Source organism: Corvus hawaiiensis, chromosome 3, assembly GCF_020740725.1.
Source record: "Corvus hawaiiensis isolate bCorHaw1 chromosome 3, bCorHaw1.pri.cur, whole genome shotgun sequence".
Taxonomy (NCBI): Eukaryota; Metazoa; Chordata; class Aves; order Passeriformes; family Corvidae; genus Corvus; species Corvus hawaiiensis.
In genome coordinates, this window is record NC_063215.1 from 43,282,936 (window position 1) to 43,300,008 (window position 17,073).

Genomic DNA, 17,073 nt, shown 5'->3' on the forward strand with positions numbered 1-17,073 from the left:
ATTTGGAGGAAAGTGATTTTGTGCCTAGTTAATAAGGGAACCTTAATGTTTCAGGTGCCATCTGACTGTATTTCTTGCAGAACTTGTATTTCCTTATGTCTCCATGAGGATGTGAGAAGAACTCAGCATCAAAGAAAATAAAAAAGGGAAAATTTTCATCAGCTACAGACTGGCTTTCTCTAAAAAAAAGATCTCATTAAGTTTAATAATATTGAAACTGATTCAAAAGGTATCATTAATAGATCAAGCCTCATACCAGCTCAAAGATGCAACATGCTTTCTCTCAGTACAAAACTGAAGTAAAGAATTGACAGGAAAGAGGAACAGCTACTGACAGGAAGGACAGTGAACAGCTCTCAGCACTGGGATTAAGCCTACCATTTCTTGGCTCTCTCTGTGGCTCTTTCATCATTTCTTAAGTTACATCCCTGAAAACCAGCACTCAAATGCCATTCAATTGGGGTTTTTTATGAAGGGAGACAGCATGGTTCTGTTTTCACAAAAAGACAGTTTCCTATCGTCTGTGGGGTTTCAACAGTCCTTGGAAAACAACAAAGCTGTATACTTCTGGATTTAAAAAAAAGAAGTCCACAGCTAAAAAACCAGGAAAAATGTTTCAAAAATAAGGATTATTTTCTCTACATGAAAGAGGAGCACATAAGCTCTGTGGTCAAGAATAATGAGACCCAAGCTTTGTATTGTCTGAATATAAAACTCTTGGTAATTTTAATAAAATTACAAAGAAAATATGAGCTTGAAAAGCCAGTCTCATGCCAAGTTAGAAGCTTTGATGATAAGATAAAGATAAAACACAACAGGGGTGATCCTCATATGCCTGTACTTTCCCTAAATGGATACTGCTTTTATGAACTAGGCAATGGGGAATAAGCTTTGTGATATGCTAATTTTTTAGGGCTAGAAAGTCATTATACTGAACAAAGGGAAGTGCCACTTTGACACTTAAAACCAAACATGTTTTATGAGACAAGTTGCTTTGACATCGAAATATCATATGCCATGCAAGGGTACACACACACAAAACTAAAAGCTAATGTCATAATTTCATGGTACCTTAAGAAAAACGAAGATTAAGGTACATCGATATATTATTATATGCAAAGTTTTCATGTGCTGTAGCATATACATAGCAATGAACATTTAAATTATCTGGTTTTAAGCCAAAATGAATGTTGAAGTGTAGCTTTTGGAAATGTTCTCTCAAAGGAGCCTCACAACAAGAGCTATTCCACTTCCCTATTGATTTTAACTGCAAAATAATTATAAGAACAGTTTGAATTTTCTGCTATGTATCCATATCTATAGTAAACTTGTGTGTGAATAGTTACTAAGAGACAAAACTAACAAATTAGTGAACAGTTACATGAAAGTAATACAATTGCAATAGAAATTAGTCTGACCTCAGGAATGTTCCTTGGCTAAAGTCTAAATTGTCCAAAGACGAAAGAGAAGCCACTGTGCTTTCAGAGAGGTTTAAAGATGAAATTCTGGATGAGTTCAGGAAGAACATAGACAAATAATGACAGAATAGAAAGTATTAAAAATTACTATTAAAAAAAAATGCCTTGGCTATGAGCACTTCCTCTTCTTCATTATGTTTCAGATACTTGAAAAAACTACCACATGTTGCTCTTCCATGTTTTGTCATAAGCCTCTTATCTCTCATACGTAAGCTAGAGATTCATAACCATTTGTAAACATTCAGACAAGGATCCTGGATAAGTTATAACTTATAGCTAACTTTACAATCGTGGGTAGATTAGTAACAACCACTATAAGGGCTGGCTGAAGAGTTTTCCAGGAGCAAATGATGAACATTTCTGGAAGTCAGATAAGTACATCCATTTCTTTCCAAAAATAAGCCATTTATAACTTTTGAAGTGCCTTATATGATTTTCAGATAACATTTTAACTATCACTTCAGACTTTGTTCAATACTGCAAAACCAAAGTATCCAGTGAACTGTGGTTCAATAATTATGAAAAAAATAGTATCAGCAGCAGAAAGCAGGTAACAGATACAGGGACATATCAACACAACCTGTGAAAACTTACATGACTAAAGAGCACTAGTAGTCTAGACATGGCCTACATAAAATAGGCTATTGAATATTTATTGAAAAAATACTAATCAGCTTCTGATTTTCAGTGGCTGCTTAAAGCCCTTACAGGCAACTGAATAGTCATTTCCAAATGGAGCAATTAGGTATCTTACAGCATCCTGAAGAACAACTCACAAGCAGTAAACAATTGCTCTGTGTTTAACAGTTCTGAGAGTTTATTCTCATGCACATTTTTTTGGCTACTGCAAAAGTTGTGCTAGAACTGGAAACCAACTTCCCTGGAATATGAAAGTTAACGGAAACTCGTGGTGAGATTGTTCCTTGCTAAGATGAACAGACAATATTCATGGAATGTTTGTTTTATGCTGACAGTCTGTTGCCCCCTCCCTCCCTCCCTCCTTCTGAGTGCCTTTTCCTGCAAACCACAGTCCACTGATGCACTCCTCCCACACTAAGTATTGTTTGTATTACTGCCACTTCTTTGCATCAAACCAGATCGGCAATTATTTGTTTCATATTTCATTTCCTCAGTTTTCAATGCTTTATTTCACATGCTACCTTCTATACGATGGACCTCCTGTGAACCCTTTTCCAATTATTTCAGCACCTTCTATATATAGTAATGATGAAGTCATCTCCTGAAACTGCTTTCTCTATCAGTAAGCATTCTATATTAAGACATTCTCCACTTAAGATCAATGAAAAAATGTAGTTGTAATACTGAAAGTATCTGGCAGTGCTTACAATGAAGACCTTTAAAGTCTTTACAATAAGATATAAACATACAAATGTTGATGTCTTTAAATTATGTTCAGTCACAATAAAATTGTGGTTCTGGCTTTTGGGGGCTTTTAATGTAAATATCTACAGAGCTGGATGAATATTTTTAGTTTTCAGCATCTGCATTTTTTTAAAGAATGATAATTTAAGTAGCATGTCAAGTTATTTAACATTTAATTTGATTACTTAGAGCAAGGAGAGTCAGTAGACACTTCATTCTAGAATTTCACTTGCAAATTCCACTCAGCTCATTTCCACAGTTTTTTTTCCTCTAATGAACTTAACATGAGTACAGAAAGGTTTCGTCATGACTTCTACGTGATAAAATCAAGTACCACAATTTTTTGCCATTCTTACAGGTAGCATCCAGAAATCTAATCTTCACAAACAGAGGTCTTCAAAAAACATTGCTGAGTAATACAAGACAGTAATATATAATTATCTATACAATATGTGGCATTCATACTATATTTAATAAAAGTAATAGTACAAGTAATATAAGATGCTGAAGCATGGATGATTTTGTTGCATTTCTGAAGAGTTCATGCCTAGATCCAGCACAGCATTAACATGCTAATTTAGAGGCCTAGAGAACTTCTGCAACATGACAAAAATATACGTGAGACATTCAGTTTTGACATCAAATATCCAAGATTTTCCCTGTATTAATGTATATTTGAAAGCTATTTCACATAATCTTTTCTATTTCCATAATAAATACAATACTCATTAAAAAAATTGTTTATGCTCCAAACCAAGCTGTTTAGGCAAAGTTTTTTTACAGACCTCCCAAATCTATTTTGCTTTTTAAATAAAAACTTGCTGTATGACTCTTCTGTGTTCACACGAGTATTCAATGTTTGTTCACTGGTTTATGTAGTTATTTCTACATCTGCTTAGATCAGGTTTTCAAGACTATTTTATTAACAGTGTAAAATTCGGCAGATTAACTACTCTTTATCATTTTAACTAGTTTAACCAGTCATTGTGTAACCAGATACCCAGTTCCTCTGTGGGAAAGTCTCATAAAAATGCCACAGCACCATAACATCTTCTAAGTGGCAAAATTTTCCCAAGCACCGTAGAAATACATGTTAGTGCAATCCTATTTTGTAACAGGGCTATTTTGTTGGCTGTGGGTGTAAAATAACAGCTATATATGGTTCAGAAATCCCCTCTGTAAAATATGTTAAAATATAAGCACAGACTAGGACAGGTAGTAAAAAAACCAACCTTTTGAAATCAAGGAAAAGATCTTCAACTGATTTTAATGATGCTCCTATTTTATCCCAGAGGTTCTGCCTTTGCGCTTACACACAAATAATTATTATTTAAAAATATATTAAATTTTCCTATTTCTTACACTTTGGACAACCACATCAGCCATTTCACCACCAACTTCAGTTTCTGGCCAATTTAATTTTCTCATTCCCTAAAAAACTGTAGTGTTTACTTATGCATCAGTACATAATCCTATTTATTACATTTCAAAATGTGCTTCCCACTAAATTTTCTAAAAATTATGTATTAAGTCTACTTACATTGGCCTCAAATTCTGCCAGGTTGCATTTTGACATCAAAGTTGACTTTCTTCCCCTAATAGTGGTTTAATGAAAACCGTGCACGGAAAATAGCAGCCTTGTGCTGGGGTCTCGGAGCAGCTTTGGTTCTGCTTCAGATGAGTTAGAAAAGCTGCAGCTGGAAGTCCTATGCCTGAAGAGAAGAGCAGCAGAAAAGCCAAGCTTTGGCTTTGACAGGGAAGAGACAATCCTCTGGGAGCAATGAAGCATACACAATTACACTGATGTGCCGAGCTAGTGACAGGTAAAACTGAGTTTCCAATATCAGAGCATTTGGAGGAGCCAAACCTTTGCAAAGTCCAAAACTTGGCATTCTACAAAAGCAGCAAGAAGCTGACACTCTAGGTAGGTCCTATTTTGCTTAAGAAAAGCAAAGTAAACATCTACTTTCACACCTGCATGCTGCAGTTATCCGACGGTGAAGGTCAGCTTGTAACTAGGGAAATGGCTACACAGAACATGCAAACAAGCTCCACTTGCCCTCTAAGACAAGCAATAGTATTAGGCAAATATTGAGGCTGAGCCAATTGCATTGTGCACAGACAGTGAAGCCTGTTTCTTGAAAGCACTTCTGTTGGAGTCTGCACAGTATGTCAGATGAATGATCTCAAAACTAGCACCTGCAAGAAAAACTTGTCTGTAAAAAAATGAAATGCTGAAGTACTTTTCACAGTTCATGCTATAATGTGAACTGTGAAGACTTCAGAGCTCTTAACATAAATTACATATTCAGACTACTCAGGGCATTGCTCTCAATACAGACCTTATTGAGAATTATTGAACTGAAGTCAGGTTTAGAAATGTAAGCTACGTATTTCTCAGGTCATCAGATTTTTGGATACTAAGAGTTAGAAAATACAGTTTTTATGTGTAAATGTTACACTACAGTTCTGACTACTCTGGAAAGCAATGGGCACGATGTAAAGAGAGAACAGTGTCTGCAGTGTTTGCTACTGACAAGCCCCCTAAGCCACTACCAGGAAACAAAATCTACACACGCTTTCCTAGCTTTATTCTAAAACAAAATGCTTGTGCTGTTGTGCAATGTTGTATAAGCTCTTCCATTCATTTACCTGAAGGAGTGAATAAGTGTGTGCAGTCTGTAGGAATTAAAAAATTATTTTGTAGCTGGTTTTCATTTTGTGCTCTAAAATACACTCTTTCTTATTGAGCTGTATTTCAATGTCATCTCACAGTCATATTTGTCTTAGCTTACACATTGAAAAAAACATTTAAATGTTCATATAAATAATGTCAGGCTTTTAAAGGATATTAGAAATTTGGTCACATGAATTAGGACTTTATGTAATTTTCTCTTATAACAATAATAACCTTTACAGATTCCTGTTTAATGCAGGAAACAAAATGAATGATTTTTCTGGACAACAAATGTCTGTTATTTAGATAGATACTTAATTTAGGAGACCAATTTAACACATCTGAAATTGAGGTCACTTTAAAACCTAATTGGCATCACTTGCAACACAATGACTATTTATTTCCTGTATACCATAATTCATTAATTAAGTTACACACAAGGTTAAAATGTAAGTACTTAAAGAGACACACTCCATTTACTTATCAAGAGATTCTACTAATAACAAACTTGTAACAAAACAAGAAGCCTTTTAATTTAAACAAACCCAAACATATGAGGGTAAGGAAATGATTTTTTGGTAAGAAATTCATCATAGAAAATTAAGACTTAAATTAATATGGAATTTGGAGTAAATATACAAATTTTCTCCAATTACCTCAATTTTTTCATTTGAAATTACAGAATCACAGAAATGACTGAAGCTAGAAGAAACCTCTGGAAATGATCTAGTCTCCCAGGCTGGAGATTCCCCAACCTCTTGAACAAACTGCTCCTGTATCTGACCATCCTTGCAGTGACAAAATTTTATGTTTACATGTAATATCCTGTAATCCAATTTATGTCCACTGTCTCTAGTCCTGCCATTGGGTATCACCAAGAGAAGTCTGGCTCCATTTTCACCATGCCCTCACCACCAAGTCTCATCAGACTCTCAAGACTTCCCTTCTCCAGGCTGAACAACCCCAGCATCCTCAGTCTCTTCCTGTATGTCAGATGCTCCAGTCCCTTCATCATCCTGGTGGCCCTTTTCTGGCCTCAGTCCAGTATGCCCATACTGGACACCGCTCTACACCTTTCAGATTTTACTTGTTCATCCTACTGCTCAAAGCAGAGCCAAAAAAATGCACAAGAGTGTGATGTTAATTAAGAAAGTTCAATATTTAAGTAGTAACTACAGATAGTTTTCATAGCTTTTCTCTGTGTCTGCTCTCCATTTTATAAGCAAACTGAACCAAGTACACCTCTCAATAAAATACTATTAATAATAAAGTGAAAAGATATGGGAATCCATATATTCTTCAGGTTAAGAGGCAAGTACTGATCAAAGTCAGCCTAGACACACATTTTGTCATGATCAGACTACCACGTGAAATGCAACATCAACACTTTTTTAATTAAAACTTTTTCATATTCAGGGTGCTTATGTGCGTTGTTCACATAAGAGGGGACAGCATCAGATAGAGTAAGTGATGGTAATCTAAGAACTGTGGGGCTTTTTGAAAGACAATCATGATAGGAGAAGGTGGTATTTACCCAACCTTACAACACACAATTTTCCTTGCAAGCACTGTGAGACACCAAGTAGAGATTTCCCCACAAAACATCCAGCAAACATAACAGTGAACATTATGCAGGAAAATTTAAGGGGTCTCATCTCCTTTATAAATCCATCAGTTTTTAGAGTAACATACTACCCAATGTTTATATGTATATCAGAAATTATTTTCAGCAGTCAATATTCTAAAAAAAAAAAAAAAAAATCCAACAAAACAGAGATTGTGTTTTAAGAAAATATGCATCTATGAGATATGTGATAACAAGATTTCTAGAAAAAAAAAAAGGCAAATGGTACCTGAAGGGCCATAACATTATTATCCATTGTCTGTTGAGCTCTTTACTTTTCATTCTGATCAGAATTAACAACACTGACCAATCCCAGTTTACTGGGAATGACATGCCCTGTGACTTGCAAGCTGCAGTGGAAGGCTGCTACTTCTATTGCCAAATCTATCCTATATTATGTTTTGGTTTAGACAGGAAGAATTTCTAAAAACAAAATACCATTGCTGCAGGCTGAAGGATACACAGTTTAAGAAATGCAACTTAGTTTTCAAGTATTAAGAAAACACATTGAAATCCAAGAATCTTATTAAGTTCAACAAGGACAAGTACAGTCCAGGAATGCAGCACAGGCTGGGATCTATCCATCTGGGGAGCAGACCTGTAGAAGTGGAGCTGGGGGTCCTGGTGAACAACAAGCTTGATGAGTGAACATTGTGCTGCTGTAGCAAAGAAGCCAACAGGATGATGGGTGGCATCACTAGGGCATTACCAGCACAGAAAATGAAGTCCATTTCCCATTCTACTCAGTGCTTGCCAGGCCATGCCTGGAATACTGTGTTCAGATTTGGTCCCTTCTATATTAAAAAGATGTGGCCGGGCTGGGGAGGGTCAGGAGAAAGGCCACTGGGAAGCCTGCCATATGAGGAAAGGCTGAGAGAGCTGGGTTGTACAGCCTTGAGAAATGAAGGCTTACGGGAGACCTCATCACTGTGCTCTAGGACTTAAACGGTGCCTTGCACTAAAGATGCAAGAATCCTATTTAGAAGGATTCACATGGAAAGGACAGGGCAATAGGTACAAGTTAATGCTGGAAACATTTTTATTGGACACAAGAGGAAGATTTTTCACAATGAGAAAAATCAGTCATTGTAATAATCTTTCCAGAGACGTGGTGGATTCCCCCGCACTGGACACTTTTAAGATTCAGGTGGGCAGGGTGCTGATCCATCTTGTCTAGATCATGCCTTTGCCATGAACGGTTGGACCAAATGATCCTTGAGGTCCCTTCCAATGTAGTGTTCTATGATTCTATTTATTGGCTCATATCCCTACATCAGGAAATAACTTTAGTGTATTTTCCTTTGCAGGTGTACAGGCACATTTTCCATTTTGACTTCCATGGACCAGCTGACTTCACTATCTGGGTCCCTTACTATAGTATAAATTTCCTCTTTGAAAGGAAAATCTTGACTCTTCAAAGTTACTAACAATATTTTAATTCAGTTCAATTTTAAAATTAAAATCAAATTTTTTCTACAATTAAAATATTATTTTGGATATAAGGATAAAGTGGTTAAAGAGAAAAGAGCACAGATATAAAAATGACCATACCGAAGCTAGGAACCAAATTCAAAGCTCACTGTTAAAACAGCTTGAGTGAAATGTAATCTTTCATAAATCTTCAGAAACTGACATGAAATTGTAGGCCAGGGATCACACATCTACAAGGGCAATAACACTGTGGATAAGAAAAATATAAATATGATTGGAGATAAATTAAAAGGATCTATTTTGGAAAGAATCAAAAAAACATTCAGGTAACTGGCAAATGGCATAAACATAGCATGGGCATACTCATGATACATCATTTGGTCTAACACTTCATTAATCTAGAAAATTAATAAATAGCAGTTATCTCACATCTGGACTTCATTTAAAACATTGCAATTTTCCACATGAAGACTTGTTAAATTTGTGAAGATAAGCGTTAATAGAAGAATTAAAAGTTGGCAAGGAACTGCCTGAAGGGTAAATGAAAGGAAAGGGAATGTTTAAAAGGCATAGCATCACCTGGAAAAGAAGTTATAAGCACAGTTCTTTGATGATCATTTTTAAAACTGCTTTAAAAAAAAAAAAAAAAGGACAATTGTAGTACATAGGAAAAGTGATCATAAACCCAGCCCTGAATAAAGTCAAAAAGCAGAAAACAAGGGTTCTTTTTAAACACCCAGGCAACAAGACTCTGGAGCAGTCTTCAGGGGAGAAGTTGGGACAAATTTTCCCACATTCTTTTGTTAATGAGTCTTCCTCAGTTCAAGATACTGAATCACTGACAGAAAAGATGCCTTCTAGATTCTGTGAAAGTTTAAATAGATTTTGCTTTCCTTTACTCTCCTGTACTTTGGCAAAAAGGCTGGTGGCAGACACAGAGGAGCTTCCTGCCAGTTCATTGAATTGACAGATTAGTTAAGCTCCCCTTGTCCCTGATCCCATGAGCATCTACAGGTTCAACCAACAAAGCATATTGGCAGACATTTGTGGTGGGATTAAGGTAAGGCAACAGAAGCAATGTAGATGAATTCATGTGGAGAAAAAAACAATCATTATCTTGCTACCAGCGACAAAGGCAGCTAAAGAAAACTTACATGCAGAAGCCTGAGAGACAATAGGGCTCCACTTAGAAGAGACTGGGGAAAACTGTCTAAAAGTCTGTTGCTACATCAAGCATTCAGAGGCACACAAACACCACACTGAAAAAGAAATTCCTACTTAATGAAACAACAAAATAATCTGTTAACTTCCATTTCGAAATAAGTGTAAAAAAACCTCAATTTCAGTAATAATGCAATAACCTTTTGGCTCTAATGAAGAGTGTATTACTGGATTGAACTAATAAAGAATACATACAGGAAGAGGTGCTGCCCAACTCATGACCTCTTTTTTTATCATATCATATCTATATTCCACAACTTGTACTTTTCTGGTTTCAGGTCTACTTTGATTTGGAATTAATGTTTTTCAGCCTTGAAGGAAGGACTGAGATCCTTCAAACTCCGCATTACTACCCTCTGGCCTCTTACTGTAGTTTTTACTACTTGACTATTCTCAGGTGCTTATGACAACAAGGAAGAAAACATATTTCACATTTTTGGTAGGAGTGATGAATACTGAATTATTTTTAGCAATGAAACAAAAAGCAATGTTTGTTTCACACCATGACAGTTTGCAATGCATCTGGGTTGTATTTACTGATAGAAGCCCTGGATGCCATAGCATGTGTATCTGCTAACTTTTTAATGCAGAGAGCTGGAAACAGTCACAACCATAAAGCAGACAAAAGAAGCCTTGTGCCTGGGCTTTTAAGTGGGCAATTCAGTGCATCATATATAGAGGTAAGTAAATATATGTACTGTTACATAATAGTCAAACTACTGCTTACAATGTAGTTTTCTTGAAACAGTTCTGCTGTTTCATATCTTAGCCTCGTGTTCTTCTAGTAATTTATACAGCATTTAAAATGATTTTGTCTGGGAAACACCACTGAATCTAATTTGCTAAATGATACTAGTATTCTTAATTTTATTTGGGCGAAGTTCTTGCCTTGTCCCAAGAGGAATAAAATGCACAATTTCTCATAATGTATGCTGAATTAATAAAATCTTAACACAATTCTGATTGCATTTCCCTTTTTCCCCCCTAGTTATTTTATCTCTACAGGAAATATCTTCTTGTTTTGTTATGATAAAGGGATAATGTACCCTCTCCCTTAGTGTAAAAATAGATACAGGTAAAACAAAATTCAGAAAAATTTTGCAGATAAGCTAGACAAGGGTTCACAGAAGAAAGAGATGTCCTCTAAGAATAGCATGATCTAATCAGAGGGACTAAACTCTTCCAACTTTTTCCTAGTTACTCTGGGAGGTGCTAGGTGGAAAAGCTGCTAAAATGCTCTCAGATGGCTCCAGTCTTCATTTATCATATACTAGAAACTGAGGGCTCAAATTGACAAATGCACTGCATACTAAGTTTTAAACAAATATAAAAATAAAAACCCACAACAGTTATTGGCCAAACTATAGTTGGCTATTGTTTTTTTCTTCTTGTTTTTAAATAATGGTGTTGTTACCGCATCATTACCATCAACAAAATACATATGCTCATCAACAAAACCTGACACACTGAAAAGTGTGTAGCTGTCATTTAGCTTTACTAGACTTCATGTCCCCAATGAAAAGCATATGTCCCAAACACTTAGAAAATAAGTTATAACTCCCATATCACTCCAATCATAAGAATCAATTTTCTTCTAATTAAGAGTCACCAGTGATATGCCAGATAAACAAACTGTCCCAAAGGAAGAGTGGAATGTTCTTAAATAGTGAAAACAAAGAACAAAGTATTTCTTCTACCTCGCCAACCACTTTAAACATAAACTATACACTGCTGGGGAAAGCAACTAATTTCAATTCCTTGTAGAGCTCATTAAGTGGATAAAAACCTAAATAGCATATAACTGTGCCTATACATACAGTACAAAAAAACCCTAAAACATGCCACCCCATAAATTATCTTAACTGCTCATATTCTTAATGTGATCTGGCACCTCAATAAAATTTGCTTAAGGATCAAATGAAATTGTCTTACAGAAGTCCACTCGCCAATATCCTCACCACAGTCACATCCTTTTCTTGTTTAATAATAAACACACAGTGGTATCTTCCTCTTTTAAAACATAAAAATGTGTTTTATAGATTTGGATTTTTATTTACAAAGAATTATCCTTTCATATCAATACTTCTTTTTTGGGGCTTTTGGGGGGCTTTTTTGTTTATGAAGAAAAAATATATTTTGTAGCTTACAGACACTTTAGCCTATATTCATTCCACTAAGAAATGTAGGATGTTCAGTATGCATGATCAATCAACTTGTTATACCACCTCACACAGCAAGCCTCTGACCTAGTTCTAGAAATGGGTTATTTTCAGGTTTAAAAGCACCATCTGCTCTTAATGATGGCACCAACAAAATTATTGCAATAAAAAAAAAAATCCCTAAGTGATAGTAAAATCCAAAGTCCAGAAGAAATTTTCAAGTCATGACTATGCCTACAGAGAGCACAATACAAATGCCAGCTAGCCTTTAACAAAAGGTGATCAGGTTCAAATTTGTCATACACCCCCGTGACCCCCACATTGTGCAATGAACAATGAAATAAGACTCTTGCAAGGAAAAGCAACAAAATAATGAGAATGGGGAGATCTTTTTTTTTATTACTAGGAGGTTTTAAAAATTCAAAATAAGATGCAGTTTTCAGACACTTGAGGGAAGAAATCCTTTTCCTCTCTAGTGACGCAAACAAAAGAAACTAACTCTTACATTAATTTTCAGTTCACTGTCAAACATTTTTTCATATTATCAAACTAAAACTTCTGTAAAGCCATCAAATCAGAAATTTTGCCCAGAATTCTTTGTTCCAGGAACTGATGGAAAGTATGTCTTTATTGGTGACCTACATAAAAACTGATAGCTTGAACTTTCTGCCAATTGATTTAGCAATCCTTTATGATCATAAATTTGCAAAATAAAAATAATGTTATTTCTTCTTGCATCAAGTGAAAGGTTTAGAGCTTTTCCTTTGACATTTTACAAATTAAACTCAGGCATTAAGTAGGCATTATGCAGAAGTATGGAATTATTTCTGCATACCCTATAATGATGTCAGAAATCAGTCACTGATCTAGAAAATAAAATTGAAATCTTTATCTCTGTACAATTAATATACTTCAGGTCCCTTTCACAAATAAACTCTTTTTTGTGTTTCATTTCACATGCAAGTTTCTTTATCCAATTTTCTTACCCAAGACCTGTTCAGTCTTCCATTTTCATGTGTCTTCCCTCAATATGACCACCCAAAGTATGAAGCTGTTTGCAGACACATATTAAGGTATTGTTTCTCAAATATATTTCAAGGCAGAAGAAAGTAGATCAACTTCCATTTATATTTAGGATCCATAAGAAAATATACATATCCAGAAAGCAGCTCAAAGGACAGCTAAAATGTGGCCCACTGATTACCAAACAAAACAATAATATGGCTTTAGCAACTATACCATTACACATTAGATATCCACATAGTTATCTAAACTTAAAATAAAGTACACAGGTCCTCTTCTCTATCACATAATGTTTTTATTAAGAAGAATAAAATCTGCAACTGCAATGGCAAAATTCCTGAAAACTTTCACTATATTGTCTTTCACAGGATTGTCTATTCCTACTACCAGTTGTATTTTGGTAGCAAATTTCCAAATCTAGAGTCTTTCTGAAAAGTCAGCTTGAGAATTTAAGTACTGGATGTTTTCACGAAAGGAAAGTAGGGCAACATAAGAAAAATAAAGTAAATGTAGCAGAAGAGTGCAGAGGAAAAAAAATTACCTAATTGCTTTAATTCTTTCCTTACCCCATTCAAAATAGTTCCCCCTTGTCTAGATTGATCCAATCATCTCTTGTGAACACACGTGGAAAACATCTTCTCCAGCCTTTAATCATACATTTTTCCCCTTTCTACTACTATACTTATCTTTCAACTCCAGCAACTGCTCCCTCTCCCCCACATTTTCTCTGCCATTCTTGTAACAAATACCAGCCACCCCCTTTCCTCATCGAAAGAAACAGAGTTGATATGACAAAGTTTTAAAGCAGCAGCACCTGCTCAGCCTTCGAGCAACAGGGAGCCTCTGAAATTGGAGGTCAAACCTGTCCAAGAAAGCTAACTTCAGCTCGTCTTTGCAAGTTCCTCACACTTTTATAGGCTATTTAAACTGGCTTTTGCTTAAGAAGAAAGTATGGAAAAGCTGAGTAAATGGCCACAAAAAAAAAATATCCTGTCCATTGTGGGGGAAAAGGAGATTATTCGTATAAACCTGATGCTGTATCCTTCTTCTCCCTGGTAAATGATGATGCTGCCACAAGATTTTTCTCAAGTCAGATTAAAAAAAAAAAAAAAAAAAAAGCAGAGACAACAATTGGATAAAGTATATTGGCATAAATTAATATGAAATAATTGTATGTTTTTGTAGCATTCAAATATGCAGTATGGTTAATGTGCTAGTGTACCTCATTTTGAAGTTCATCGGCACTTTTGGTAGAAGCAAGGATCTCATACAAAGTGCAGCAGAGGTCCTCTGTTGTTGGCCCTCCAGGGTTACCTCCTTGAGATTCCTTCAGGTACTTTCCAACTTCACACCATAAAAAAGAATCATCTACTTTTTCCAAAGACTTGAGATTAGATTTCTCATCACAGTAGTTCTGTAAGTGATTCAGCTGGTTATTCAAAAATTTGTTATAATCTAAGCTTATATTTTTCTGTGCATCAGTCTCACCATTCACAGGCAGCTCTTCGGAGTGATCCAAATCATGCATGTCAAATGAAAACACTATATTTTTACCAAACAACACTCTGTTATCACCATTTTGCTCTTCAGCCATCTGTATGAGGGCTGTAAGCTGCTCTTCAGTGAAGTGAGAAGCAATCCGAGACATGGCATTACAAGCTGCAGTAGCAGATGATGACGGAAATGGCCCAAACATCTGCTTGATCACCTTTGTCTCATCATGGCCAACACATTCCTTCCCACGAAATGTCTTAAAGAGGAAAACAGCTCCACTTTCAATTGCTTCTTGTCCATTTTCAGCTCCAACTGTTAACAAAACCATATGTAACTTAATACACTTAACACTAAGAGTGTTTCATTACCTATAACATAACTGTATTCAAATTCTTGCTGCAAGTCTCATCAGCATAGATATCAAAAGAAGACCATAACAAGTAAGAATTGTTTCAAGGTACTGAATTATAAAAGGTATATGATAATAAAGCATCTGTCTTCACTATCCTTCTACATACTAAAAATTCATATTAAGAATTACCAATGCTTTCTCATCTTTCTGAGCTAGAGAAAAAAACTTGCTAGAGGTCTTAAACTCACAATTGTATATTTATAAGCTTTTTAATGTTAACAAATTCCCACTTTGTCTCACTGTTTATTCACTGCCTAATCTGAATATTCATAACAGAATAAATGTACAGAACTCAGCTGGAAATTACTGAATTCTTGTAGTAATTCCCAGTAGAATTACTTCAGAGTGTGTGCTAAGTTAGAAAAATTGCTCAAAAAATTTAAAGCAAATAAATGTATTAATTTAGATTTCTAGCTACAAAATATCATGTTATGCAAATAAACAATATATTATTACATAAAAACATGAATATATTTCTTACACAAATATTCACAAAGGTACTCAAGGAAAACATAAGGAAAACACTATATGAAGAACCAATATATCACTACTAAACAAAATTTTAAAAGTCACCAAGCATAACCTAAACAAAACCAGCCAGCGTACTGGGGGTTTTGTTCATTTTAAATGAGGACAACATGCAAAATTTTTTTACTTGTGACTTGATTCAACTTAGGTTAGGTTTGACACCAGAAAAAGCAAGGGTTTTCTTCCCCACAATTGAACAGGAAAAAACAAAAAAATTCTAGCATAAGCAGATGGAACAAGGCTGAGTAGCTAGAAATGTAACATAAATGGAGGTGGCTACAAATTCAGTATTTAGCTTGACTCTTCCTTGGCTTTGAAAAGCTGAAAAGTTCAAGGACAGGACTGGAGGTGATATTTACAAGATAATAGATACCTACATATGGAAGATACATTACATAAAGATACACACATATACAATAGACATGTAAATATGTCTCAGAGGAAAAAGGTGGTTCTGCCCCTCCCTTTTAGCATTAGCTATACAGGAATCACAAAAAAAACCCCTACATCCAAAAAGTTGTAGTTTGTCTGCATGAAGCTCGCTCTTATATTCCTAACATACAAACACATATTATTATTTAAAGTCACTTGTCTCGGAACAGAAGTACAGATTACTAAACTAAAAGAGCAATTGAAGGATTTGAGAAAAATCTCTTAGGTTTACTAAGTGGTATTTCTCCTTTATTATCGACATCTCCTTTCTGTGAAAGCATCTCTTGAGAAAATACTACTCCTTACATCTCAACAAAATAAGCCAGACAAGATGGTAAGAGATGCACGACTAGAAGCTAGTCTTTTTGGTTTTTTGTTTTGTTTGCCTGCCAACATTTAGTCCAGTACCTCTTGTGATTAAACTATACACAGTGGATATTTAAAACAGCTTTCTCGATCAGTATCTATTATCAATACAGATTGCACTTTCTCCTACTAACTCTGTGGACTGATGGTGCAAGCTCAGTCCCCATCCTGCATAACTTTCCCTCGAGCCTTGTGTGCTGCAAGTGCCAGCTGAAATCTGTGCGCTGAAGAAGAGGTACCTGGGTTAGGGCAGAGAGGTGGCCCTTCCCAGAGGCCTGTCTCAAAAAGACAGCAGCCAGATGCTTAAATTCCAGCCCAAAGAGGTGTTAAAAGTCTACTAACAGTACTAACCAGAGTTTAAAACTTTTTGTCAGTGATTTGAGAAAAACTCAAAATTATACTTCTGATGACTCGAGAAAGCAATAGCCATTACAACCATTAATAGCTATAACAGGCATCTTCTGCAACTGTACAGCACAATTGACTACCACATGTTGGACATGAATAACTTGTCTAGCCTTTTTTTTGAAAGTCTGTGTTTAGACATTTGTTTCTTTCTCAATTTACTAGGTATTTCCAAAAGAATGGTTGAGAAATAGAAATGTAAGTGTGGCAAGTTAACATCTGTATTGCGGTAAAAATCTCTGGTCTATAATACCAAAACCAGGCAAATATATTTATTTTTATTAATTTTCTCTGTCTTTTTACTTAGGGTTCTATTCAAGATATTTGAAAAACAATCAGAAAAGGAGAAAATATACCTATGACATTGAAAGGAAAAGTCCTTAAATATGTGACAGTAAGAGCTTGAGCCAGGCACTCAATTTATGAGCTGATGAAGTTAA

At 35.4% G+C, this 17,073-nt stretch overlaps 1 protein-coding gene across 3 annotated transcripts in view; it reads right to left on the reverse strand.

The window, feature by feature from the left end:
- Positions 1-17,073, reverse strand: part of ASCC3 (activating signal cointegrator 1 complex subunit 3) — a 255,345-nt gene that overhangs the window by 221,580 nt on the left and 16,692 nt on the right. For all 3 annotated transcript variants that reach the window (XM_048296916.1, XM_048296915.1, XM_048296914.1), the window contains exon 4: positions 14,219-14,802. In XM_048296916.1, the coding sequence (XP_048152873.1) occupies positions 14,219-14,802 (584 nt within the window). The remainder of the gene's footprint in view (positions 1-14,218; positions 14,803-17,073) is intronic.